This window comes from Platalea leucorodia (genome assembly GCF_965183815.1).
Source record: "Platalea leucorodia genome assembly, chromosome: 4".
NCBI classification, from domain to species: Eukaryota; Metazoa; Chordata; class Aves; order Pelecaniformes; family Threskiornithidae; genus Platalea; species Platalea leucorodia.
In genome coordinates this window covers 120,938,889-120,965,257 of record NC_138826.1, presented here as the reverse complement: position 1 = coordinate 120,965,257, position 26,369 = coordinate 120,938,889, and the positions used below count along the sequence as shown (strand labels likewise).

Sequence of the window (26,369 nt, the reverse complement as noted above, 5' to 3'; positions counted from 1 at the left end):
ATTGATTGTTAAGTGAAGAAGTTGTTTTGATTCAGTTTGGCTCTCATTGAGTCATTTTGCCATTGTTGATGAGAGAAGTGGGCTTTTTCTGGCCAACTTGATTAACAGAAGCAATTGCTACTTTTTGTAGTGAGTAGCATCAGCTCATATTTCCCTCATGTGCGCAGTTTTTTCTAAATAGAACACACTCGTCAGAACACCAAGAAGATGATGCTTAAGTCCCTTTATTTTCACAAGTTTTAGGAAAAATGTCAGAGGAATAACACGTCCTATTGAATCTGACTAGATAAGGAAATGCCCTGTCCCTGTGCTTGTTATCATTTCTGGCTGGAATATTTTGGTACCAGTCTATATTTGCTGTTCCTGGCATATGGACTTGGATGCCTCCTTTTTCTTTTTTGTCTTTTTGAATCATAGAGACTGTTTTCCTCGTGAATAACTGATTTGGGTGACGCAGAATTTCTCTAATGCTCATACTGACCGCAGTTACAGAGAGAGACAGAGCAGTTGTAGAGCTTGACCTCAGAAGCTAAGGTTAACTGTTGGGCTGCAGAGACAATTTGGTGAAGCGTTTTTCTTTTTAGAAGTCTGTACTTAAAATCTGAGTTGTAGAATTCAAACAGTACTTGGTAAAGTGGGTCAGGGCTGCATAAAGCCTAACACAAGACACTGTTTGGATTTATTTGCTGCTGTCACTATTTTTCTTTTTTTAACTTTGTACTGTAAGTATTTTTAGCATCTGACCTCTTTTAAAAGAGTGAGGCAGTATCAGTAAATAAATTAAATTACTGGGATTATTTTGCTTCTAAGTAAGTGCGTGATTTCACTTACAAAGATATAGGCTACTTCTGGGTTTTCTTCTGCTTGAGAAGCTGTGCTGCTGCGTCGTTTTGCAGTTTCTCGTTTGTGGGTGTTCAGTACCTACAAAACCAGGCACTAATCCTTTTTCTTGTTGCTTCTCTACAGGCAGATTCAGTGGTTGGAGGCAGAAAGCTCGTATTTCTGCTGTATCTCTCTTACATGTTAGTTCATGTCACGTTTTAGTAGCTGCTGTACTCTTGCCTACAGTGAACACACTTATCCTAGTGCTTACAGTCCATGGAGGAGAGGTGGAAACTTGAATGTAACGCTGCATCTTAGCTCTTGCTGGTCTCTTCAAGTGCATTTCTTTCTATCTTATGCTTTGAGTAATCGTCTGGTTCAAACTTAAATCTTATGATTCTTCTCTTCTCGCATCTGGCACTAGTTACAGTTGCTTCAAATGTTGTGACCCTGAGATTCTCTTCAGTGTATTAGTGACTAATGATCATTGATCTGACATTCTTTTTAACGTAATAAATAATCTACATTGATAAAAATATTTCGGAGGGAAAAAAAGAGTCTTTAAAAATTATTTTGTGGTCTGTGTCCATGAACATAACGGTGAATTTAAGCTTCCTCTAACACCCTTTGAAGAATTTAATTCTAAATATTTTGAATTGCTATCCAGAACTCATGGTGGTTCTGTTTTTTATCACTTGTCTTCACAGCAGTTAAGTCTCTTTAAAAACTTTATAGTGCTTTAGTTTAATAACTTCCAGCCTTACAAAACAGTGCCTCCAATCTGTTGAAGCCTAGAGCGCTAATCACCAAAGATAATTTTTTTGCATTAATCTTTCATGTTTGTTCTTGTATGTCCATGTTTTTAGCCATACTGTTGCTTTCCTGTAAATACCTACTATATTAGAATACTATATACAAAATACATTCTACTGACTGAATGTCAGCTATGCTGCCTGCCAGATCCCATGTAAGTTTTCTTTGACTACACAGAAGCCCATGACTGTCTCTATAAAATCTGAAATCACATTAAAAATAAATTCTAATAAGAAATGATGTCTTCTAGTTCAATATCTTCGCATTTAATTCTGAGTGATATAGCGTTTAGTACTAACGTGAGAAAATTCTACGTACAATGAACGCATTATTCTCTGCAATCTGTTCTGTAGATCCAGTTCAGAGAGAAGGTACTATGGACGGCTATCACGCTCTTCATTTTCTTAGTATGCTGCCAGGTAGGTATTGATGTTTTCTGTGTTTCAGAAAATGTGCGTTCTGTACATGTAAAATAGAATGCTAAAAGTATGAAAAGTTCTTGTTTCGTGTTGACCTACTGGTTTCAGTTATGTATTTTTATGCTTAAGTATTTAAAGTTGAGTTAAAGAAACCTGATTCTCCAAAATAGTCTTTATTATTGGTTGTATATGTTTTCGGAAACTAATGCTTTTTATTTAGTCTAAAATACATGATTTTTTTTTTCTTGTTATATGAAAGGTCCTATCAAATGATGATGCTGGCTGCAGGGTAAACAGCCAGGCTAATTATTCATTGAGTAGTCTAAACAAACTGAGCAATATTATGCATTCTTTATCCTCTGTTCATAGAGAAATTTAAGTTTTAGCAGTAACAAGTTTGAAAGTGAAATAAAGTGACTGTTTTTACTTGATTTATGTTGAAGAAGCTGACGGGTTGTAAAGATTGCAGAAAAATGTTTTTCTGAGGTGTTTAAGTTGACATTTAGAACTTGTTTTTTGTGAATATACTGACAAAGACGTTAGCTAAAACCCCTCCAAAACACAGGTCTTTGTAAACATTTCTGTGATCTTTATTACTCACAGTGGCAGGAGTTCCTAGAACCTGTACCTGGGTTGTAAACAGATAGTGTTGGGGTTTTTTGTTTTTGTTTTTTAAGAATACTTAGATATTGCAGAAAATGAGAATCCGTATATTACTTGATATATATTTTTGAGAACTTCTAGACCTCTTAGAATGTTTAAAATGAACCGTACATCTTCAAAATCAGGCTTTTTAGGTTATATTCATGAACTTACCCATTCCAGACTCTGGAACAGTAGTTTAATAATTTTTGTTTGCAACTCTGAAGGACTGTTGAAAGGCTAAAACCCAGCTCTTGTACCTACCTGTTCTTTTTGGAAGTAGGAGGCAGGAATGATACTAGAGCTACAAGAATATGTTATATATGTTTCCTTGCTGCTGGATATATGCATAATAAGATTTTGAATCTATACAAAAGATTATAGTAGTTTAACAGAAATCAGATGGTGCAGACTAGAGTTTTCAGGAATTAATCTATAAGATTGCCTGGATTCCTCGTCTACTGCTTTTGTGATTAAGAAGAGTTTTAAAGAGCTCAAAATCCCTCAGTACTGACCTATAGAACATTGGAGGTTTTGTATAAACTTGCCTAACTTTGACAGTTCTGTATGGGATATTTTAAAACATATTCCCAGCTGTAGAATTTGAATATTTAAACTTGCTGGAGGAAGGTATTTACATTGTAGTTTATGCTGTATCTTTAATTGGTACTGAGAAGAAATTCAGTTTAGGACTGTTTAAAAAAATAAAAAACCTGCTTTCTTCTGTCTTCTCAAAGACATTTTGCGACAGTTTTCTCTGTTTTTGGTTGGTTTTTTTTTTTTTAACTCAAAAAGGCTGCAAAAATTTTGGTGAAATAAGTAATGGAATATCATGTAATATTTTTCCCTGTTCTGTTAAAGACTTGTGGTAGCTAACCTATTTATTTTATGTTTTTCCTGTTCTTCTGGGCGGGTTGTAGTACTCCAGAACCACACATGTCAGGCATTTACATCTTAACTTCAGTAATCTGGTTTATGTGCACTGACTGTACTTTCTTGGGGTTTCTGGTTTTTCCTGTAGAAGGGTCTTAGTTTACATAGTTGAGTCCTCTGAGTCATAGCCCAGTTAGAGGATTAAAATAGATGGTGTCAGTATATCTGTTATGGTATGCTCTGGTTTAATTTAAAAAAAAGTTGGAATAAATTATATTAAACAGTACAACAGTTGAATCATTACACATTAAGATTTTTGGATTAATGCAAGCTTTCTTTGTATATCTGCTTAATGCCGCTGCGCACTTTGACAGATACCTTTGTTCGGAATCATGTCATCGGATTCTGCAGATCCGTTCTACTGGATGCGAGTCATTCTTGCGTCAAACAGAGGTTAGTAGATTATTCCTTTCTCTGTTTTGTAGCGGTATAAACAGACCAGGAGAAAAACAGTTAGCTGATAAATTTCATACAACCCAGATGTCATGTTGAAACACTTTGTTAAAGTTCTTAACACAGATGTAATTAAAATTCACTGATGCTTGAGGAGTACTTCATCTCAGGAATGGGGTTTCCTTTGATGTGCACGTGACATTAATCTTGATTCTCAAGTTTTGGGATGATTCTGTTTCGAATTGTAGAGCAGTCTCTTTCTGATTAATATATGGGACAGGGAATCTTCTGCCCCACCGCTTACGAACAGCACTAATGTGCAGTATGAGAGTATCGAGTAGAAAATACCTTAGGCGTGCAAGTCAGTTACACCTCATAATATTTTGGCAACATTATGGGTAAGTAATTTTATAGGTGGGAAAGCTAAGGGCAGAGATGATTAGGCTTACAGTTAAGCAAAGCCAAACTAACTTACTTTAGAATAGACAAGTGGATCCCAATCAAATGTATAAGACGACTTAAACTAATGCTAGGAATCTAAAACTGAAGGTGGGTGACCTGGCATGTGTGACTCTACATGAGGACACTGGCCTCATCTGTATCATGGAAAATTAGCTGGAAGTAAGAAAAGCGCTGGAACCCTCTAATGTGAAGGTACAAATTATTTAGGAATGGCAAATTTTGTCACACCAGTGAAGGTAATAAATGAAGGTAAATAAGTTAGCTGTTTAAAACTCTACTGCAGAATGTGCCTGTAAAAACTCACTAGCAGTGTGTGACAATATGCAAAATAAGCTATCCACTACCGAGACAGAATGGTAACAGTGGCCAGGAAAAGACTAGAGAGACTGTAAAGGCAACAAAAAGCCCAAGTGGGAAAGTTAATTTACGCCTAAGTCAACTGACTAGATGTCATTGGAGGATGTAAGGTAAAGACTAAGGTTTTTGACATCCTAATTTTCTTGCTGTTGGAGAAATAGAGGTTTCCGTGAGAGATGACATGATATTTAACATGGTGTGTAGACTGTAGGATGCAAGTATGAGAGAACCACATTACAATAATGACTTTAATGCTTTCACATTTTACATTTTGGTAGCAGGGAAAACACTTAAAAAAAAAAGAAAAAAATAATTGTGCAATAATGCTTAAATTTTTTAAAAAATTAGAACTGAAATGAGGACTCTGGTAGTTAGGCAGAAATGACAAGATGACTCCAGACAACAGGGGAGGTGCTTAAAAACCCTTTGTTAAATTCAGATTACTTATTAAAGGCTCTTCAGGAAATTAAGCTATTGTGGGATAAAAGAGAACACCTAATGGCTTAAGAACTGGTTGAAAACATCAGAAGAAATACCTGTACAAATCTGTAAGGTGCCACAAATTGAATATTGCATGCAGTTCTAATCTACCATGCCACAAAGGATATAGTGGAACTAAAAAAAAAAAAACCACTCAGGAAAAGGTACCAGGGAGAATCTTAAGGTAGATATTAATCTATAGAAAGAGATCCTAAAAAAAAAAAAGGATTCTTTGCCATGAAATGTGCATATCCCAAATGTCTTTTAAGTCTTCATCTCTGGAAAAAAAGTGGATAGGTGTCCTGGTTTCAGCTGGGATAGAGTTAATTTTCTTCCTAGTAGCTGGTATAGTGTGGTATTTCGGATTTAGTATGAGAATAATGTTGATAACACACTGATGTTTTAGTTGTTGCTCAGCAGTGCTCACACTGGTCAAGGACTTTTCAGCTTCCCATGCTCTGCCCGGTGCACAAGAAGCTGGGAGGGGGCACAGCCGGGACAGCTGACCCAGACTGGCCAAAGGGCTGTTCCTTACCGTATGACGTCATGCCCAGTTGTCGTGGTTTAACCTTAGCTAGCAACTAAGCATCACGCAGCCACTCGCTCACTCCCCCACCGGTGGGATGGGGGAGAGAATCGGAAGGGGCAAAAAGGGAAAACTCGTGGGTTGAGATAAGAACAGTTTAATAACTAAAGTAAAATAAAAATAGAACAGTAGTAATAGTAATAATAACAATAATAATAAAAACAAATAATAATAGTACAATAGTAATACAAAACAAGCAATACATTATATAATTGCTCACCACCCGCTGACCGATGCCCAGCACGTCCCCCAAGCAGCAATCGTTGCTCCTCCCCCGGCCAACTTCCCCCGCTCATATACTGAGCGTGACGTCATGTGGTATGGCCTAGCCCCTTGGCCAGTCTGGGTCAGCCCCCCTGGCTGTGCCCCCTCCAGCTTCTTGTGCACCCGCCAGAGCATGGGAAGCTGAAGAGTCCTTGACCAGTGTGAGCGCCACTTAGCAACTACTTAGTACTATTTAGCAAGAACCAAAACATCAGTGTATCATTGACATTGTTCTCATCCTAAACCCAAAACACAGCCCCATACCGGCTACCAAGAAGAAAATTAACTCTGTCCCAGCTGAAACCAGGACACCAGTATATAAACTGGGGGATTTGGCCGGGGGGCAGCGATTGCTGCTCGGGGACGGGCTGGGCATCGGTCGGCGAGCGGTGAGCAATGGCATTGTGCATCACTTGCTTTGTATATTATTATTATTATTATTATTATTATTATTATTATTATTATTATTATTATTATTATTATTATCCTCACTTGCTTTGTATATTATTATTATTATTACTACTACTACTACTATCTGCTGGGGTAAAACCACGACAGCAGGGAATGGATAGTCACTTTTTCCTTGCACTGGAAGGGAAGGGGCAGCCAGTGGTGTTATTAAGCAGCACATGTAACTCAAAGTTTCTGAATAAATTACGGGCAGAAGTTGCCAGAAGCCGTTTCTGTTATAAATGACTGATAGATGGGAAAAGGGAAATACAGAATGACCCTTCCCCCAAAGAAGGGGCCCCTTTCAGAGGTGGGGTGTGAGGATAGATAAGCCTCTAGGCTGATCAGCTATGGATATACGGTATCTACTTCTTTTCATCTTCCATATGACCGTACAGACCAAGCTTCCCCTGTCAGTGGTTCGTGTTGAGACTTTACAAGTCTGCAGTGGCTAAATAGTTTTTTTATTACTAACTATCTTGGTAATTTTGTGATGGAGCACCACTGTACTACACATGAGAGCAGAGTTCCGCTTAAATGTAGAGAATTGAAAAGAATTGTGAGCTGATTCTCTTTTGAATCTCTCTGGTGGATATTGTGACTTAACATCAGAAAAAATGTGCATTATTTATGTCCCTTGAGTGACCACGTAAAAGATGGTGATGAAGTAATTTCATCTGGCTTAACTGAATATTAAATTTGTAAAATGTGACCTTACCCAAACTATTTTTCTTTGATGTGCCAGCTTGGGAAATGTGGAGAGTTTTATCACTTGGTAGTTCTAGTTTCTTAATTTTCATCCAAATTTGCAACGTTTTGGTTTTTTACGTTTTCAGCATCTTCAGATAGGAAAAATTTTCTGGTATTAGCTGAAGGACAAATTAAATTTCAAAAAGTAATCTTTTTATAATGCCATTGCTCCAAAAAGATGATGTGGAAGAATGTTTTTGTGTTGGGATGGGAGAGTATATTGTACAGGCCAGAGGTGGGCTATTTCCCTGAATTTAATTGTTTTATGCACATTCATTCTGCTCCCATGCCGCGTTATATTATAAACTCAAGCAGGTATCAGTACTTGAACAAGACCTTGCTGAGAATGTTTCTAAATTAGAGTGTTGAGTGGTAGTTGCGGTGTTGCTTGCATCCTCAGACTGATGCACCTGCAAAGTGAGCGGTGCCCCAGTTCTTATTACACCAGATGAAGGGATTGGGAGGGAAAACCAGACAGGTTTTCTGGAATATACACCTGTGTGCTGCAGCAGTAGTGTTTTATGAAGTTATATTGCCCCGTTCGAGTTGTATACAGTTGGAGGTTGATACCTGGGTGACATTGCGCCAGCGAGAGAATTGGCAGAGTAGAGCGTCTTAATGACATGTGCTCGTTTTGTGAAGACCTTATTTAATCCTAAACTTCTGTGCTCTTTAGAGTCGGTGATTCCAAGAGTGGTGTTATCAGCCACTGTGGATCTGCAGCATCTTTCTTGTGGTCTTCAAAATTAAACTTTTGGAAAATGTGACAGTTGAAGCACTGACAGAGTAAACAACCGGGGACAAGATGCTTTCCAGTGAAAGGTTCCTTGATACGATATGCCAAAACGCTGAGCTTCGCTGTGCATTGACCTTTAGTGTTAGCATGGTTTCACGAAAATATTTGAAGTGAAAAGCTACATAGGTTCCTCATGCTGCCTTCAAAATTACAGATTTTAACACAGCAGTCTTGTTTTGTGAGGAGATAACGGTCTTCATTTTGATCATACCTGTACTGGAATATACATGTGTGAAGTGTTATGAAAAATATTCCTTATAGGTCAGAAACCTTTCAACAGACCTAATATCCTCAGAGTATAATTCTTTAGGAGAGATGCTTGAATGGCAATTGTATTAATTTTTCTTCCTGTTCAGGTACTTTGATGGAATTAGGTATTTCACCCATTGTGACATCTGGTTTGATCATGCAGCTGCTAGCTGGGGCGAAGATCATTGAAGTTGGTGATACTCCAAAAGACAGAGCCTTGTTCAATGGAGCTCAGAAATGTAAGCACTGTTCCAATTAAAATTAATAAGCATATTTTTATTCTTGGGAAAGCAGCCTGCCTAAGTGATACTAGATGTGAGATTTCTTTGGTAGGTGATTTCGGCAGATTTTTTTTTAAAGGATTTGCTTTCTCTCTTGTTTTAGTATTTGGGATGATTATTACCATTGGGCAAGCCATTGTGTATGTTATGACTGGAATGTATGGAGATCCTGCTGAAATGGGTGCTGGAATTTGTCTTCTTATTATAATTCAGGTTTGTAATGAGCTATTTTGTGTGTAACTGAGACTGGTTAGATACAGTGTAGCTGGAAGGAAAAAGCTATGTCTGGTTGCCATTTATTTATTTATAATGCTGGAAAGCATCAGCCTTTGTATCTGTCTGTCTATGTATGAGAAATTCTAAATATTCCATAAAGGAGGAGAAAGTTGGGATAGTTAATACCAAAAATGTTTCGGATAGGAGTGGCTGTTTGATTCAAAATGCAGGAATTCGTAGAATTTGAAAGCAGTAGCTGCTGTTCGGTACCATGGAGGACTTTGCGCTAAATGGCACAGATGGAGCTTTGAGACATTATCCTGTAAAGCAAAGCAGTAAATGCACAAACTTAAACAGTTTTTTGAAAAAAGTGTTTACTGAGTAATCTGTTTGCTAGCATCAGTGTTGAAAAGTCAGAGATCGTTGCCAGGTGAGATGCGCAGGCATTTGTACGTGAGAGGGCAAAAATACTGCATGCGTGATATTTAGATGAAAAACTTAATGATCGCTCTCCAACATGATGAAAATACTGAAGCAGGGAATGAATACATAATTTTTGACTTGATTTATTCTTGTTTCTGCTCAGTTTTGTTTCTTTCCCCACAGCTGTTTGTTGCTGGTTTGATTGTGTTGCTGTTAGATGAGTTGCTGCAGAAAGGTTATGGCTTGGGGTCGGGTATTTCCCTGTTTATTGCTACCAACATCTGTGAAACCATTGTCTGGAAGGCGTTCAGTCCCACTACCATCAACACTGGCAGAGGTAGGTGTTAGTTACAGCATGTTGCGGTGGATCTATACTATACATACACTATCAGATGTTTATCGGATGGATATTAAAAAAATGTTTTGATGTGTGATGTTTAACTTATAAAGCCAGTTTTCTAACATTGACAATGCAAATGTTGTCTGACTGACGTGAAGATTAACACCCTGCAAGTTTGCCTTTGCTGATTTGAATTGCAGGAGTTAAAATGCGACTTGAAGCCCCTTGACTGAAGATTTTTGGATTTCCAAACTGAAGTAGTCTCGTCGTAGCATCATTTACACGATAGAAATAGAGAAGATAAGAAATTCTGTATGTTCAGGGGAGTTATTAATGCTCCAGCTGTTGGTGGCTATAGGATACTTTTATAGTTGGTGCCTCCAAATTACTTCAGGGTGGTTTGATTCTTCAGAGACCACCATCTCTTCATTCCTCAGCCAGTCTTTGACATCTTGTTGTCCTGAGACCCTAGAAGTACCAAGTTAAGATACAGCCTGTTTGCATCAAGAAGTTAACTCGTTTAATGCGTACATTTGAAATCCTGAGCCATGTTTTTAGTTTGCTTTCATTCTCACCTGATTTTTAGTAGTTCTGTCTATTGCATTTTATTACTGGTTTTCTAAAGCTATTTTTCTCCTTGTTTATTATTTCTTCCTTCCAATCATCCTCCTGCCCCCAGAAAAGAAAGAAAAAGAGTTTGTTCATGTGTGTGACTTGTTTGGTTTTTGGTTTTTTTGTTTTTTTTTTTTTTAACCAGGAACGATGCTTTGGTAGGTTATTCTACATTCTATAAGCTAAAACAGAATCCCGTATTGTGATATATTTGTTGTAACAGGATTTATGTCCTATTGTATCTGATTTTACATGTGTCATTCTTAAAATTTCCAAAAGAAGGATACTTTTTTTTTAATGTTTTTAATTTACAGATTAAAATTTCTTTTATTTTTTTGCTTCGTGCAGGAACAGAGTTTGAGGGTGCTGTGATTGCATTATTTCATCTTCTGGCTACACGAACTGACAAAGTCCGGGCTTTGCGGGAGGCTTTTTACCGACAGAATTTGCCCAATCTCATGAATCTGATTGCGACAGTATTTGTATTTGCTGTAGTCATATATTTCCAGGTAAAATGAGAAATTCGTCATAGCAGCTCCGCATGGACCCTAGATACTGCAGTCATTGGGAAATAATGCAGAAGTTAAACTAACTGAAATATCTTAGCTTTGAGTAAGGCACGCTTTTTATTTCAATATTGTTATTTCAGTAACATACCTCTGTGACAGTACAGCTATCAAATTTTATAGCCAGACGTACTTGTACTCAGGCAGTGATGTAATCTCCCATTCCATGAAAGGCCATGCACGCTATCAGAGTATTTTTACTAAAAATGGATTCTGGAACTGCAGTGGTTGTATCACACAAATAATGTACTTGATATTCGTAGTTGACTTAAAAGAATACCTTTGGACAGAGCTAAAGGGCCTTGCTTCTTTGATGTGTGCATGATATGGATTTGTTCTAGAAAACAACCGTGTAATTACCGCATAGCTTACTGTTTTTTTGCCTAATTTTCTTGAAACACCTAGCTAGTATTTCTTTTTAAATTTAAGTATCTACTAAAATGGACACTAGAGGAGATCCATATGGTGATTTTTTTTCTTTTTTTTTTGTGTGTGTGCCTAAAATGTGTGTGGGGTTTTTTTCTGGTTTTTTTTTGTTTTTTTTTTAATAAGCTGTTGAGTCAGAGTGCTGGCAAAAAAATTAATTACCTGGTTTTCAAATCCATGTGGCTTTTCTTGGGTCTACTCAGACAGGAGCCTGCCCCAGAAAACAGAAGTCTGGGCTTACCACACAAAAGCCTGCTGTTAACTGGCAAGTTAAGTTAAAAGCCATTAAAGGCTTTTATCAAACCCTGTTCTACTAAGTGCATTTTAGAAGAATATCATTTAGCAGGTGAGGGATAATGTTTATGTAAAAAGAATGTAATGCAACCAAGCAGTAACACTTACAAATCCTTAAAATTTGTAATCCAGACTGTGGCAGAAAGCCTTTGGGTTTTACCGTCTCAGACCTTGCTCTCCTTGTTTATCTAGCAAGAGCGCTCTGGTCAGGAATAGCTTTTCGGCATACTGGGAATACCTTCTGTCTTGGAAATAAACTCGATGCGTTCATCTTCTTTCCCGTAGGGATTTCGTGTTGATTTACCTATCAAGTCCGCACGGTACCGTGGGCAGTACAGCAGCTATCCGATCAAGCTCTTTTATACCTCCAACATTCCCATCATCCTGCAGTCTGCCTTAGTTTCCAACCTCTACGTTATTTCCCAGATGTTGTCTGTTCGTTTTAGTGGCAACTTCTTGGTGAACTTACTAGGACAGTGGGCAGTAAGTATTTTACCGCTTTTTTAACTGCATAAAGTTATACGTATGTATTACTTCAGTGTGAAACTTTGGGATTTAACCAGCAGAAAACCGGGAGGCCTACTTTTTAGCATTTGTGTATAAAAGCTGTTTTAGACATTGAAGAGGAATTCCTCTATAAATACAGGACAGGAATGTGAGAAAGCTGTGAGAAATAACTGCCTTTTTCTTCCCCTCTCGCAGGATGTCAGTGGCGGCGGCCCTGCTCGCTCCTATCCTGTTGGTGGCCTGTGCTACTACCTGTCCCCTCCAGAATCCATGGGTGCAATATTTGAGGATCCTGTCCATGTAATAGTTTATATAATATTTATGTTGGGATCCTGCGCGTTCTTCTCAAAGACGTGGATTGAGGTGTCCGGGTCATCAGCGAAAGATGTAGGTGTTCCGATAAACGGGCCTAAATGGTTTCAAACCCTGCCTCTAATTTAGAACGGACTAGCTACTAACTGATCAGTTATTACTCTGACTAATTATCGGGTGACTATGAAACACCGCAGCAGTTCCATAAAATGCTGTTTTTTGCAGGTTGCCAAGCAACTCAAAGAACAGCAAATGGTGATGAGAGGCCACAGGGACACTTCGATGGTTCACGAGCTGAACAGGTGAGGTGCTGCTGTGCTGGGTGGGTGAGGGCGCCGGGGAGGTGACAAATCTCGCACAAATCTGAGACCCCTTTCCGCTGCAAATGCCAAGATTCTTCCCATTGAGCTGTCGCCTTTCGTAGTAACGCAGCAGGTGAGAGATTCACCTGTCGTGTCTTTTGTTCAAGTGGCATAATGAGGGAGTTTGGGTTGAATCTCTTCTGTGTTTGTAAAGGGAAGGCACCTTGATTTTTACAGGCGTTTAATTTACCAATACTGAACTAAGGTGACACTACAAAAGCGGTGTTTTATGCAGTATTGCAAAGCCTGCAGACCTATATTGAAAGGTAGATTTTATAGAATTGTGGAATGTCCTGAGTTGAAGGGAGCCACAAGGATCACCGAGCCCAACTCCCGTCCCTGCACAGGACAACCCCAGAACTCACACCATGCGTCTGAGGGCCTTGGCCGAACGCTTCCTGAACGTTGTCAGGATTTGTTGTCAGATTTATCCCTCCGTATTTAAGTCAAAGCAGTTACTCGCGGTCCTGTGGAGGTTACATATGTAAAATTCTTCTACTTTTAATTGAAAAGCTTTTCCAGTGTTCGGTTATTCACAGAGCTTTCCTGTCAGTGAATATTTATTTTCGTTTCTACTTTGTGCAAATATGGAAGATAGTAAGAGCTAACGGCAGAGTTGCATTTGCAACGCAAAGTTTGTCGCTCAGTATTCGAGTTGGTTATCTTAGTAGTAGGTGTATTGTTAGAATCCTTGGATGAAAATTCATGATTGTGAATACTTTTTTCTGTTGTTGTTGCTGGTGCAGGTATATCCCTACCGCAGCTGCGTTTGGTGGTTTGTGCATCGGTGCCCTTTCGGTATTGGCTGACTTTCTAGGAGCCATCGGGTCCGGCACTGGCATTCTGCTCGCGGTCACGATTATTTATCAGTATTTTGAAATATTTGTAAAAGAACAGGCTGAAGTCGGAGGAGTAGGTGCATTATTTTTCTAGATGTCCAAATATTTCATGGTTTGTGTGAAAGGGAAAGTATTTTGACAACATGCGTCATTTAGTCCAATAACGCTATTTTCTTTTTACTTGTTTTAAAGTGCTACATGTCCCATTACTGTAATGGGCGTTGAGCAATGCCTGTGTGCAGCGTTAGTACCAGCTGCCTTAAGAATAAAGTTTACATTATCTTGTTTAAGTATTCTCTAGTGTTGCCTGTAATGCTGGAAACCAATTCATCTACCTTGCTGTTCGAACACTACAGTGAGATGGTAAAGCGTATCAGTTTGATATCGGTAAACATTTTTGCACACAGCATTAAAATGTTAAATTTGTTTCCCTGTCCTTAATAGGAAAACAATAAAAATCTGAGTTCAGATTGCCACGTGCCAGTATTCTTGACAAAATTTATTTGTAGCCTGTATTTTACATTGATTTTTTTATACTTTTTTAACTTGCATTTCCCCATCGTTGAACTCGGCGCTCCTTATTCCTTTGTGGTGTCTCCACCCAGCCACCTTTCTCTTAGCTCTAAGGGTGGACAAGCAAACATTTTACCGGAGACTGATACTCATCTCACCTGTGAACTGGTTCTGTGGCCGATTTGCTGCCTCACCGGGCCGGGGGCACCTCAGTTTGTTGCCCTGGGCCTCCCGCGAGGCGGGGCGGTAGCCGCTGTCCCACTGGCCAGTCAGCCCAGTAGTTTTGTTGAAACATGTCCTTGTGAAAACCGTGCCACTGAAACGCCACGTCCACTTCGCTTCTGCGAGTCCAAGGAAGGCGGCCTGGTTCCTCAAGCAGTGATCAGAGAAGGGAAGGGGGGGAACGAGGAGTCCCTGCTGAAAATTTATTTATGTTGTCGCACTTTACAGTGGCAATGTAACAACTGTAAACGTTAGACAATAAACTTATTTAATTAAGCTCTCTCCTGCGTCTTATCTGTGCAAGATGGAATTCGCATGCAGTTTTTGATCATTCATAATGTGCTTTGTTAGTGTGGAAGGTCCTTTCTTTATCTTTATGCTTTCTCTTTATAGTTCTGATCGGTTTTTAGCAGCGTTAATTACAAAACAAACCTCACCGTTCCTCCCCTTAAAATCATTGAGCTTTTCTGCTCAGCTGTACTCAAGGATTCTTTCCCTTTAATTTCACATTTTGATCTCTTTTGTCTTCTCTCATGCTTAACTTGAAAGTAACTCTGTGGTGTTTGTGAAGGCGAGAAAAGCCCAAGCAAGTTTTCCGCTTTGTGTCTAAGCTAGGCTTACTGCGCACGCTCATCCACGTCTCGTTCAGAGGCAAGACTTTGATATTAGCGTATGCTTATTACAACTCGTAGACCCTAACCTTTAAGCAGGGGTGGTTTACACAGCGCAGATGCGCTGAAGGTCGGTTTGGCCAGAGCTTGACCTAGGTTAGGCCGAGCGAAGGTGCTGCCTGGGAACGCGGATGTGATCAGACTCCCCTGGCGGGGTCCGGCACCGTTCTGGTTTGCGCCATCAGCTGTTTCGCTGTCACCATCATTGTCAGAGTCTCTATTTTCTTAGCTCAAACCAATTTTCTCTTCCCGGATAGCTTAGAAGGAAGCAACATCTTCAGCTGTCAATCATTACAGGAAATTCCCGAACCTGCAGTTTCAAGCCCAGCAGCCGGAGCGCCCACGCGGTGTCCCGCCGGCTGCTCCTACCCAGGAAAGTCCCTGCAGTTGTTTGAGTGCCGCTGCTCGCGGACACGCGTTGTTTAAACGCTGCTGCCCGAACAGGCGGCGTGGCACCACCAGCTACGCTCCCTTAAGCATCTTCCTTATACTGAAACGTAAACGCAATGATAACGCACTGAGCCATTCTGAAAATTAAAGAGCATTTTTATTATGATTATTCTGTCAAGGCTTGATAGACCGAGCAGTTAGAAGAAATGCTTATTCCAGATAAAAATATCAGAATCATTCCTACAAATCCTTTTGTTTTGCTCTACAAGTAAAGCAAAGGGCCTTTATTACAAGAAGAGTTCTACTTCTAAGCCATCTGAATCGGGTGGTTTCCACCTCCATTTCTCATCGCCCAGTTTTAGAACTTCATAAAAGGAACTTGGAGCGGTTTTTCTGCTGCACGCTTCAGGGCCAAGGCGTAAGTATAAACCCTGGCGTCCACCGCAATATGTTCTTCTGCTATCAGTTCTGGGGGGGGAAAAAAAGAAAAGTATGAGATGCTGTAAAAAAGTTTCCTCTACAGAAATCTAAGTCCTTGGCTAAAATGAAGACGTACAGAATTCCAGACATGAATTGTTAATGCAAACACCTAACGCTACCACTAACGCTGTTACCTGGCCAAGCCTCTCACAGCTTTTGGTTAAGATACAGAATTCTAGGATGAGAAATGCCACGAGGAGCCATGAGAAGAGAAGCTAAAGGTTTCTTGACACTCACGTTAGCGCGCTGAATGTGTCAGAAAGCTCTTACCGTCAATTCTTTGCAGTAGGTCGTTCTTCGGAAGCGAAATAACTTCCACAAATTCTAGGAGAGAAGAAAAAAGATTTATGCACCTTTAATTTAGTGAAGAGTGAGGAAGTCTGCCTCAGTGTCCCGCTTCTTACAGCTTGGAAGGGGAAACAAACTGGCTCAATGCTCGCCACCATCCGAAAGCGGTGACCCTTCATACATCACAACAAGGCCGACTAAATGGGGGCAGGCAGTGACCGGGCTCATTAAAAAACAGGTTTGGCAGAAAGAAACCAGGAAGGAGCTGGGAAAACCACGGTGGAGCTGACAGCCACGGAGGACAAGCATCCTTCTAAAAGGAGACCTTCTCCCTTCTGAGAAGGGAAAATACCCTGTTGAAGCAGACTTTGGTTTGGCTCACGCTGGCAGAGTAACAGGTTGTAGGTGCATTTGAAGACCAAAACAGCAGACAAAGGGTTTGTTCTTGGTGAATTTGTGTTGACTCACACCTCCCCTGCCTATCTGAATTCCTTGTCTTCGGGGCTTGACCGACAGCTGCTGTGCATCCAGCAGTTTGTATTCCCTGAGAGGCGGGTGCTACAGGTGTGGTACTTGAAGGTAACTGATGCCATAATGCCCCACAGGAATCTTCATGTCTAGGCCAAAGCCAGTCTCGTGCATGTTTGATTAGGGTCAGGAGATTAACCAAGCCCAAACAAAAAACAGTTTTAACCGACATTTTCTGAGTAAAACTTGCCACACAAAGCTCACACTTGACCTTACCGCCCCTGTGAGCACAGCTACGTAACGTACCTCCATCATCTGCAAGCAAAAAAACCAAACGAAAACGTAGTAAGTTAAGGATTTTGAAATACACTTGAGTTTACAACTAAAAAGCATTTCGATAGCTGACTGATCGTGAGTGACACTGCGGTTACCGCCAGGGTCAAGCCACAGCAAAGAGGAAGATCTAGGTTCACAAGTGCTGATGGCCCTCACTGAAGTTTGGCCCCTGACTCTCTCATTCTGGGTGTGCCGACGCTTGACATTTAGGCCTCCCCAGTGAATTTAGGAAAGAAACAATGCTCAGCTTATCTAGACTGCAGGGTATGATTTAAAGGACATACAGCATCTAAACCAGCTGGGAGAGAAGACACCCAGTCATAGGGGTAGTTCTTTTAAACCCAGTGTTTTGTTGTCTTCTCAGAATTTTCAAATAAATGGTACAAAACTCACCAAGTTTTTGCTTAGGTCTTGTGTTCTCAGCCTCATCTCCGTTAATGGTGACGCTCACGATGTGTGTCGTGCTGTTTGACAAACCTGGGTCCAAGCAGAGAGCTGCCGACAAGCACAGACAGAGGTTCATTTTTCAAAAGCAGAAGTCAGGCACCTTGCTCTTTTAACAAAAGCTTTCACAGAAATACGTCTGATACAACAGGAGAACATGTATTTGGCAGAAGTTCACGCTGGGAGAGTTGTGAAAAGTTTGTTTTCACATGTTCTTAAAAGTAATGTTTCTGTAACTCTCAGCTCTTTTACAGATTCCTCGTAAGACTTGTTTTCAGCACCGAGGTTTACTTTCCGTTCCGTAGAGTGCAGACTAAACTGTAAACTAGAGCTCCCTTACAGACCTCCTCAGCCTGATTTTGCCATCCTGTCTCCATCCCTCAGTCCCCGGTTAACGCGGTTGTACCGGATAACCACATCTCAGCTGTAATGACATGTACTTGAAATCCTGTGCAAGCTGCCTCACCTTTCTACCTACCTTCTCGAGTTTTATTTATGATCCTCGTTTTGCCTCCATTTTCTTTTACGTAGAAAGCATTGGATTGGCAACAATCACGTCCCAAAGGATCTCTGGATTTACTCCAATTATCCTCTCCTTTCTGGTTGGAGAACCTGAGTGCCGTCGCTGTGGTGACCTCCACTCAGACCCCATCATGCAGCCGTTTTTTCTACCTAAGTTCACGGCTGTTCTCCACATTAAGTCCAGCAATTTAGACCTTTATACTAACACGCCAATCACAGCCTGAATAATCGGGTTTTGTGTCAAGGATCTCAATAGCAAAGTCTTCCCCTGCAGGCATCAAACTGTTACTTCAGTCCTGTATGTTTAGCAGGAGTTCAGCAACAGACTCATAGAGGACCAAGGTCTCATCAGTGCAGCCACGGGATACTGCTCTCTGCTAATCTGCCTAGACTTTTCTGCATAGATTTTTCCTTTGGTTTAGAGCGTTTCGGACATTTAGAGCAGCCACCACAGACAGAATTAGCTTTGGAAAAATGAAAAACAAAACAAAACAAAAAAACAAAGAGCCAAGACCTGGAGTACATTCAACGACTTCCCCCTTGTACCCAGTTTCTTCCTCCAACTCCCGCAATGCCGCGCTTTCTGCAGTCTCATTTTCCTCAATGAGGCCTGTGAGATAAATAATACACAAGAGCAATTAAAAAGTTAGCACTTAACCGCAATACCCGCCCCGAGATCTAATCCAGCTTTATGAATGAGGTGAAACATTGTCACTAGCCTGTTTTTACAGAGGGATAAACTGAGGCGTTAGGAAGGACTCCAGTTCCAGGATTCATCATGCTGCTGCCCACATCTTGAACTGGTCATCTACAGGAGCATGCTGCCTTCCCAGGAAATGGCATTAGTATTCTCATGAGGGACAGAAGCCAAATGCTTTGGCTCTTACAGAAAGGAAGAGTGGAGGGAAATGCAATATTCTACTAACAGGATACTGTGCAAAATGCCTCCAGTCTGTTAAAGTGAACTATGTTTCTTTTCTATCCTTCATTATCAAATATTCCTATTTTTGAATAGCACGGTGAACTACAGAGCTCACCACCATTTTCTGGTTAGAGCTACTCCCTGAAGATTGACGCTCCAAGCGCATCTAAACACACTCCACCGTCAGCTTTATGTGACTCATCTTAACGTTTCAGTCACTTACCTGCAGGGAATTCCAAGCAATAGCTGTTAATCGGGGGCCTGAACTGTTTCACTAGGACGACGCAGTCGTAGTGGAGAGTTCTCTGTAGTACAGCTATCACTGCTACGCCTACAAACAGCGACGGAAGACACAAGTACGTAGTATTTGAGTAGAGCAGAAAGTGAGTATTTAGTGCTAGTTCTGGAAAGGAACCCAAGGACTGTTACTCTGAGCATTAAACATTTAGATACCTGCTCCAGAATCCTGAACTATGAATTTAAGCTCCTTATACCACGCGCGGTGAGAGATAAAACCCCAAAACAGGATCTCCAAAGTACCCCGGCAAACGAGAGGCACACGTACCAAGCAAGACCGAGCCTTAGCCCACCGGTATCTAGGGAAGGGCTCTCCTGCCTGCAGAGACTGCTTGGAAGCCATTGCATGGGACCCCCTCCTACGCTCCTTTCGTGGCTAAATCACGTCCCTCTTTTATCCCTAGCGCCTACCAGCAGACCCGCTTCACCAGTCTGTGAGCTACTCTGTGTCAGGGCACCCATCGGGTCTCTGAAGTTGCTCCGTTGTTCTAGAGTGAATACAATGATCGTGGGAAAACACTCCTACCAGTAAGGTTCTGATTCCTCAGCACTGAAGTTAGCATTTCATTAGCTCAGGGGTACAGCAAGCTCTGCTGAGCTATTTGTTCCGCATCCTCAGTCATTCAGAAACAGATCGGCTCTAACTCTGCGCTGTGAGTTTATCACAAGAACTTTCACAGGAAAAAAAGCAAACAAAAAAAGTCACCAATGTCTTACCATCAGCTGAAATGCCCTTTTTGTTGCCAGTACGCTTTACCGTTTCCCAAGTTCTGTTTAACACAGAGAAAAGAACAAATGAATATGTTAAGAGGAACAATATCCATTTTATTTGTAAAAGTCGTCTTCTACCCTTGCTACTGTCATTTAAAAGCAAAACATACCATCACACAGGGAGGCCCCATAAGAAAACAGCTGGCCTTAAGCAAGCCCTGTCATGTACTGGCACTATAAAATGCCTGCAGTATAATTTTGTTTTGCCTACTTTAAGGAAAGAGAGAGAAAGACATAAATAATTGTCACAGAACAGGCAAGTCTTATAAAAGTGATCCTGGAAAAGTGCAAAATAAAGCAACTTATATATCAAACGTATCAGATTTTGAAAGACAGTTTTGTAACAAGACCACGTGCATTCTATCTTTTATCTTGCTTTTGCATAAGGTTTATAGTGTACGTTACTGTGAACTCTCAGCTCAGTTACTTGAGCACACGAGGAGCACACAGGCAAGGAAGACCAAAGCTTCTTTCTCAAAATAAGTAATGGGATGAGTAAAAACCAAAAATCTGCCAGCAATAAAAATCCTTTTACAAATTCTCCAGTCTTTGCTATTTTTCAAAAGGATGCTTTGCTGAGGAATGGGGAGGCACTACAGAAAGCAATCAGTACTTAATCTAATCCATGAAGAGGAGGGAAGTAAAGCCGTGTTGTCACAACTAGATAAATACAGCAAAACTAAAGCATAGAAAAGAACTGGACAGGCGTGATAATATACAAGAGGACGGTAACTTGTCAATAGTATGCAAGATCCAGCACCATCAGCAGGGAAAAAGAAGCCCATAACGAAGAAGCAGAAAAGCCACGGGACGGACTCTCTGATCCTCACACTCTGTTTGCATAGCTAGAACTTGCTGCACAGCGTCTTTACAAGGAACAGAAAATGCAAGGTAAACCAGGGCCCAATGTGCCCAAAAGAATTTAGGAGCTAAATTTGATCTAGCACATCTGCAAGAGTAAGATTTTTTTTTTTTCTCTGAACTGTACAAACTATCAAGGAATTGCACAATGAATAGATCTCATCTCGTGTTGAGGTTTGTAATGCTCGCATTCTCTAGCCTGGGGCTGGTCCGTACAGTTGGGAACATTATAGGGATCTGAAATGCCAGAGAGGCAGTTACCTGGTTTTACCAAAGGGATCAGTATAAGTTGTTTCTTCAAGCTTCAACCATTTTCTTTCTACAATTACCTAAAATAAAGAATTCTTTGTTAAATACATAATAAGATTAATCCCAAAGATATTTGGGGGCTAAGGGGAGAAACAACACAACTATTTTTGGATTCCTTTGAAGACAAAATCTCAGCACCAGAATACATGCAGGACACGCAACAGCATTCCTGTAGCTATTACGGAAAAAAAACACATTTACTCCAAGTTCTTGAATAGGAATAGAAAATAAGCCCAGTAACTTTTCTTAATGTGACTTTCATAACCATGTTTCAGTGAATTCAGTGGGATTTTATGTACTAGAAAGTCCTCATCTTTTTATAAGGATTTTGCAAAGGTCACGTTTCAGCTGAAAAAGGGTCACTGGTCTGCACAGACTTTAGCTACGCTGGTGATTACGAGTGCCCACTTATCAGAGAGCATGGCCTAATCGCTAAGCATGCAAGACTGAAATCCAAACTATTTTGAAACTTTTCTTGCCCTGATCTCAGACTGTGGCCTTGTGTAACCGCTGTTTCCATAACTGCGAGCAGTGATACATACTTGCCCTTTTAGGATTTCTCAGAGCTGCTGATTGAGCGCTTGGCATTAACATTATTACAAAATGTCTTTTCTGAGATAAATGAGTTTATTTGCCCTGTGGTGTTTCCTCATCTTTTATGTAAGTAAGTCCTTTAAAAGGGAAAAATCCCTAGGTATTAGCCCAGAAGTTTACTTCTTTTAATAACTTTTATTTTAAGCTTTGCTAAAGGTATAGGCAGACAAGAAGCTCGTCTCCAGAATTTTGTATCGTTAGCCATACATCCGACCACAGAAATCAGAAGTAATCAGTAAGATGAACAAATCACTTGCTATTGTCTAATGAGACACAGTGCTGACAGCAAGGGAGCAAGCATAAGCAGGGGGAAAAGAGGACAACATGAAAATGTAGCAAAGGTTGAAGTCTGAGAGGCCATTCAGGTCGTTGGCACGCTACAATCCTCTGGGGCAGGACGAGGAGCAAACAGGGCCCGCGTGGCCATGTAGATCTTGAACTTAAAACTGAGAGATTCACCAATTAAAAAAAGAATATAGAGAAATGAAATGTAGTACATGATGCAGCTGTAACTAGAGTACAGAGGCACAGTAGAGCATCAGCTGGAGGCAGAAGGCAAAGCAGAAGTGATTCAGGCGTCCAGTAAATTATAACTGAGCTGGGTGAACTCATGTAATTCTTAAAATGTGTTCTTCAGATCAATTATTTTGATAGGCAATTGAAATAACAATAGCACTTCTATGGCTGTAAACACAGCTACGTGTATTTTACATGTAGGAGTTTTGGCATTTGTTTTGGCAAGCATAATCTTTCCATGTAACAGGAACTGGAAAATGAAAGCTGTGTGTTCTCCAAAGACTTTCTAATGGCTTTGTGGTCACCAAAACAGCAGGAAAGGAGAAGCTGAAGTATATTATGCTCATTACAAGTACAAGAAGTAATTCCATTTGGAAGCGTTCAGCTATATTTTAAATAGCTTTGCATTCACTCCTAAATCACTGCAGAACTAGAACAGGAAGATTCAAAAGAGAAATAGATGAAAATCAAGTTCCATTGGTTGTCCAAGGAGAGGAATATATACACTTCACACAGCCAAATGTTTTGTGTTAATGAATTTTTTTAAACATTGCAGAGAACACAAAGGACTAGGTTACTGATCGTGGTCTCATATTGCTGCAGCATTCAACAGAACTGGCAGATCATCACCCCTGACACCAAGTTATCATTTGCTAAGCAGAAAGGGGAAAATGGCTGAAATCAGGACCACATCACTGTCCCCAGGAATCTCTGAGGAAAAAGAAATCCCTAGTCTGTAAGAAATGAGACCTATCCAAGCTCCAAAAAGATGGGGGAAAAAAAAAAAGTAGGTTTTATGTGTACAGAACAAACAACGTCAAAGTGTCTTGGTTTTAATCAGATATTCTTAAGTACAGCTTTCAGCCTCTACTGTCACGGAGCAATAATTAAAAAGTACTATAGGACATGCAGCATAAATATTTACAATGGAAGTGTTCCACAATCCTCTAAAGTTTGGTGAAGCTCTTGATGCTAACAGCCTACGGGGCGAGAAATCTGAAAGTTGCCAGGTTTCCCTAGAAGAAAAAGAGAATTTTGTCACCCGCCTCATTGGGTGCAAAATTAAAACTTGCGGAAACTGGCCCAGAAGCCTAACTTCTGCTTTGCTAAATCCCCTGCTTAGGGCCTAAGGACACTTTGCAGGATGTGTTGCACTTACCACACTCAGTTTTAGAAAGAGTTATTTTTATTGTTTTATCTATTACCTTGATGGGCAAATAACATCTGCTGTTGCTTACAACAGCCTGACTGTGGGTTCCCAGAAACAGGAAGAAGAAAATAAGATCAGCCGCTACTTTTAACAAAGAAGATATTCCAACATCAGACCACGTAGTTACTGAAGAGTTACAGAACCACTTTTAATATAAGGGCCACTGGCAGAGGCACAGTAAATACTCTCCTGTATTAATCCCACAAAATGACTGAAAAAACTAAATAGCTTAAAATATGTAAGATCTAATTACAAACTTCCAATGACACCAAAGAATACAATATTCCAAAGGAGAAGAACTAAGAGGCATTACAAAAAAAAAAAAAAAGAATAAAATGAAAACATTACCTGCAAAAACACAGGTCTTAACAGAAAATCCAAAAAGCTTACAAAAATGAAACCCTTTGTGTTTGAGAAATATTCATATTAAAAAGCCACCCAAGGGGAAAAGCCATAAATATATCCAAACAATGTGAGTCTCTTCTTTCCTGAAAAAGCTTCATACCTTGAAACCTAAAGAAATTACAAGCCTGGGTTCATTCCAAGGAAGGAACGCTGGATAAAAGAAACTACATTTGTGTTACAACAACAGCTGACGCTGTTGCCAAACCTGCCTTTAACACCAAAGATTAACTTTTAAGAATTCACTTAAAAGAGAACAGAAACAAATATAGACAGTTTAAATTAGGGTGAAAGTGCTCCTAATAAGCACCCAGAAGTATCTCCAAATTCCTTCCTCCAGACCCAATATTTTCCGATTCTGTGAAGATGCGAGCACGATATTTTTGAAAAAATCTTACTACCTCCTTACTAATGTCTTTAGAACAGCAATTATCTAAATTCAAACCCTTTCAGAAAGCATCGAGGAAGGTACAATCCTAAATGTTAAGGCAACTCTTAGTGGTTCATCAGCTTAAAGGAATGGAAAACAAGGCTGAGTTTCATGATCAACCGATTTGTGTAGTCTCTCAGAGGTATCAGCATTATTTCTGAACATTGAAAACAGCCTGAACAGACAATACAAGAAACAGCTGCAAAATCAAAAAAAAAAGAAGCTTAAAATAACGCCAACACTGTAGATTTCTCTCTCCCTATTGATAATTTGTATGATTATTTCAACAAAGAGAAACGCCACTGTTTTTAAACACACTGACCATCAGGAAAAAGTGTTTTGTCTATTGAATAGACTTTACAAACATACAGCATCTACAGCATTTCTTACTCTGCACTCACAAACATTCTGATCAGTCTCAAATAATTGTTATTTAACAGCAAAACATGTCAAAACCAAGCATGTTATACCTCTTCTTTAAGGACGAACTGTCTAGCAGTTTTTGGAACTTCTGTGGATGTCTCAGCTGCCATTTTCAGGAACTTCAGGCTTTTCCTCTCCTGTGCGAAGTCCAGATTACTATGAAACAAAGTCAATATTTGCTTTCAGAGTAAAGTTAAAAGGTTCATTTCTGCATTCTAAATTAACAAATAAAACTTGCTGGAGAAAGTTAGGGACATGTGATGGCAAGTGCAATTCACATTTCCAGCTCCACCTGATGGTTTCAGAGCCAAATAATTCAAAGGAGAAGCGGAAGTTTGGGTGAAACCCCTGACTTACATCGTTGAAATAGTCCTATCAGCTGCCAAGTAACTATGCTGGCTAAGACACCCTCCTTAACTATTCAAAGGTCGGACGCAAGCAGAGACAAAATCGATCCATTTCAGTCCAGTTGTTTCACTCTGATCTGGGTGAAGTGCTCTGTCAACACAGCATTACCACAACAGGACTACGTGCTCCACTGTGAAAGTGGAAAAACACCTTACACCAAGAGGGCTTCAGTGGTACAAACTGCCTGCTATCGAGAAAGAATCAGAACCAGAACCTACCTCCACCTTACACACATCACAAATAAACACGTAAATGACTTAATCCTTCCCCCAAAAAAGAAGGTCAAAAAGTCACCCGTGTGTTGCAAGTCTAGGTGGCACGTGGAGTTAGTGTGACCAAAGCACGTCAGTCTCTCTTACCACGAATGATGTGGCTAACACTGTGCAAAAGGCGGCTGAATACACGCCCAAGCAGGGCTCTGCACCTGCAGCTCAATGCCTCAGCCTGCATCCTAACGCTCCCTAGGAAGGAAGATTGGTCCATTCACTCTCTCAATCCAGTTCTAGCTGAAAGGCACAGCAGGCAGCAGAAAAATACGACGCATTAGAGATTCACCATTAGGCCCGCGTCTCACTGCGGAGCGACGGGGCGCTTTCAGCACAGAAACTCCTATTCCAAGGAAGCTCATCTCTGCTATTAAGCTGTAATACTGAAGTCCTAAAAATCAGCACGAATCATAAGCAAAAAGCCAGTGCAAAGAAGCAACCGGTTTAAAACACCAGGAGAGACGAGATAATCTTAAAGATCTCTGTCATTCTTAGCATTGATGGTCATAAACCTTCCATAAAGTCAACAGGAATCTTTCCATTGACTTCAACTAGAGTATAATAAGGCTCTGTGGGCTCTCGAGCAATGAACAGTACCAGAAGTGAGTGATCACCTTCTCTGTCATACCCAATTTTAGCACTTTCATTTTTTACTTCATCTTTATCCTTTTATGATCAAGTTTGTGAAATATTTAAGAGCACGCAGCAACAATCACCTTTCTTACATACTAGATTTGCATTTAATCCACAAAGTAGTTAAAAGGAATAGGTAGTAGAAAATATTTCTGGTTATCAGCAGGGATTAAAACTAGCATACATAAATCCATTTCCTCGGTACGTACACAGGGCAGGCTCTTTCTTAAGTCTTAAGACAGTCTTGTTGGATGAAGCAGGTCATAGTTGTCAAATGTTCAAATTGTTTTTGTATAACGTAAGTCCTGAAAAGGAACCCTGACCTATTAAACCCAATTCTGTTCTTTCAAAAATACGTTCTATAATCCTTTCTTAAAGCAACGAAGCTCCATCTTAAAA

The 26,369-nt window shown here is 40.2% G+C and overlaps 2 protein-coding genes across 7 annotated transcripts in view; one reads left to right on the top strand and one right to left on the bottom strand.

The window, feature by feature from the left end:
• Positions 1 to 17,725, top strand: part of SEC61A2 (SEC61 translocon subunit alpha 2) — a 20,971-nt gene extending 3,246 nt beyond the window's left edge. For 4 of the 5 annotated variants that reach the window (XM_082310952.1, XM_082310953.1, XM_082310955.1 and 1 more), the window contains exons 3-12: positions 1,989 to 2,054; positions 3,944 to 4,022; positions 8,524 to 8,655; positions 8,801 to 8,910; positions 9,520 to 9,673; positions 10,637 to 10,797; positions 11,860 to 12,057; positions 12,277 to 12,468; positions 12,619 to 12,695; positions 13,502 to 14,605. In XM_082310952.1, the coding sequence (XP_082167078.1) occupies positions 1,989 to 2,054; positions 3,944 to 4,022; positions 8,524 to 8,655; positions 8,801 to 8,910; positions 9,520 to 9,673; positions 10,637 to 10,797; positions 11,860 to 12,057; positions 12,277 to 12,468; positions 12,619 to 12,695; positions 13,502 to 13,688 (1,356 nt within the window). In that variant the 3' untranslated portion in view covers positions 13,689 to 14,605. Of the gene's footprint in view, positions 1 to 1,988; positions 2,055 to 3,943; positions 4,023 to 8,523; positions 8,656 to 8,800; positions 8,911 to 9,519; positions 9,674 to 10,636; positions 10,798 to 11,859; positions 12,058 to 12,276; positions 12,469 to 12,618; positions 12,696 to 13,501; positions 14,606 to 17,649 lie in introns of those variants that run through there. The other variant, XM_082310954.1, reaches the window with a different exon arrangement.
• NUDT5 (nudix hydrolase 5) lies at positions 15,576 to 26,369 on the bottom strand. Of its 2 annotated transcripts, XM_082310958.1 has the most exons (8): positions 24,711 to 26,369; positions 21,041 to 21,108; positions 19,865 to 19,917; positions 19,074 to 19,181; positions 18,443 to 18,538; positions 17,347 to 17,457; positions 16,141 to 16,194; positions 15,576 to 15,858 (listed from the first exon to the last, which is right to left on the bottom strand). In XM_082310958.1, coding segments are annotated over exons 1-7 (501 nt in total). In that variant the 5' UTR covers positions 24,774 to 26,369; the 3' UTR covers positions 15,576 to 15,858; positions 16,141 to 16,192. The 2 variants fall into 2 exon arrangements, with proteins under 2 accessions (XP_082167084.1, XP_082167083.1); XM_082310957.1 differs by lacking the exons at positions 15,576 to 15,858; positions 16,141 to 16,194; positions 17,347 to 17,457 and having other exon boundaries at positions 18,303 to 18,538.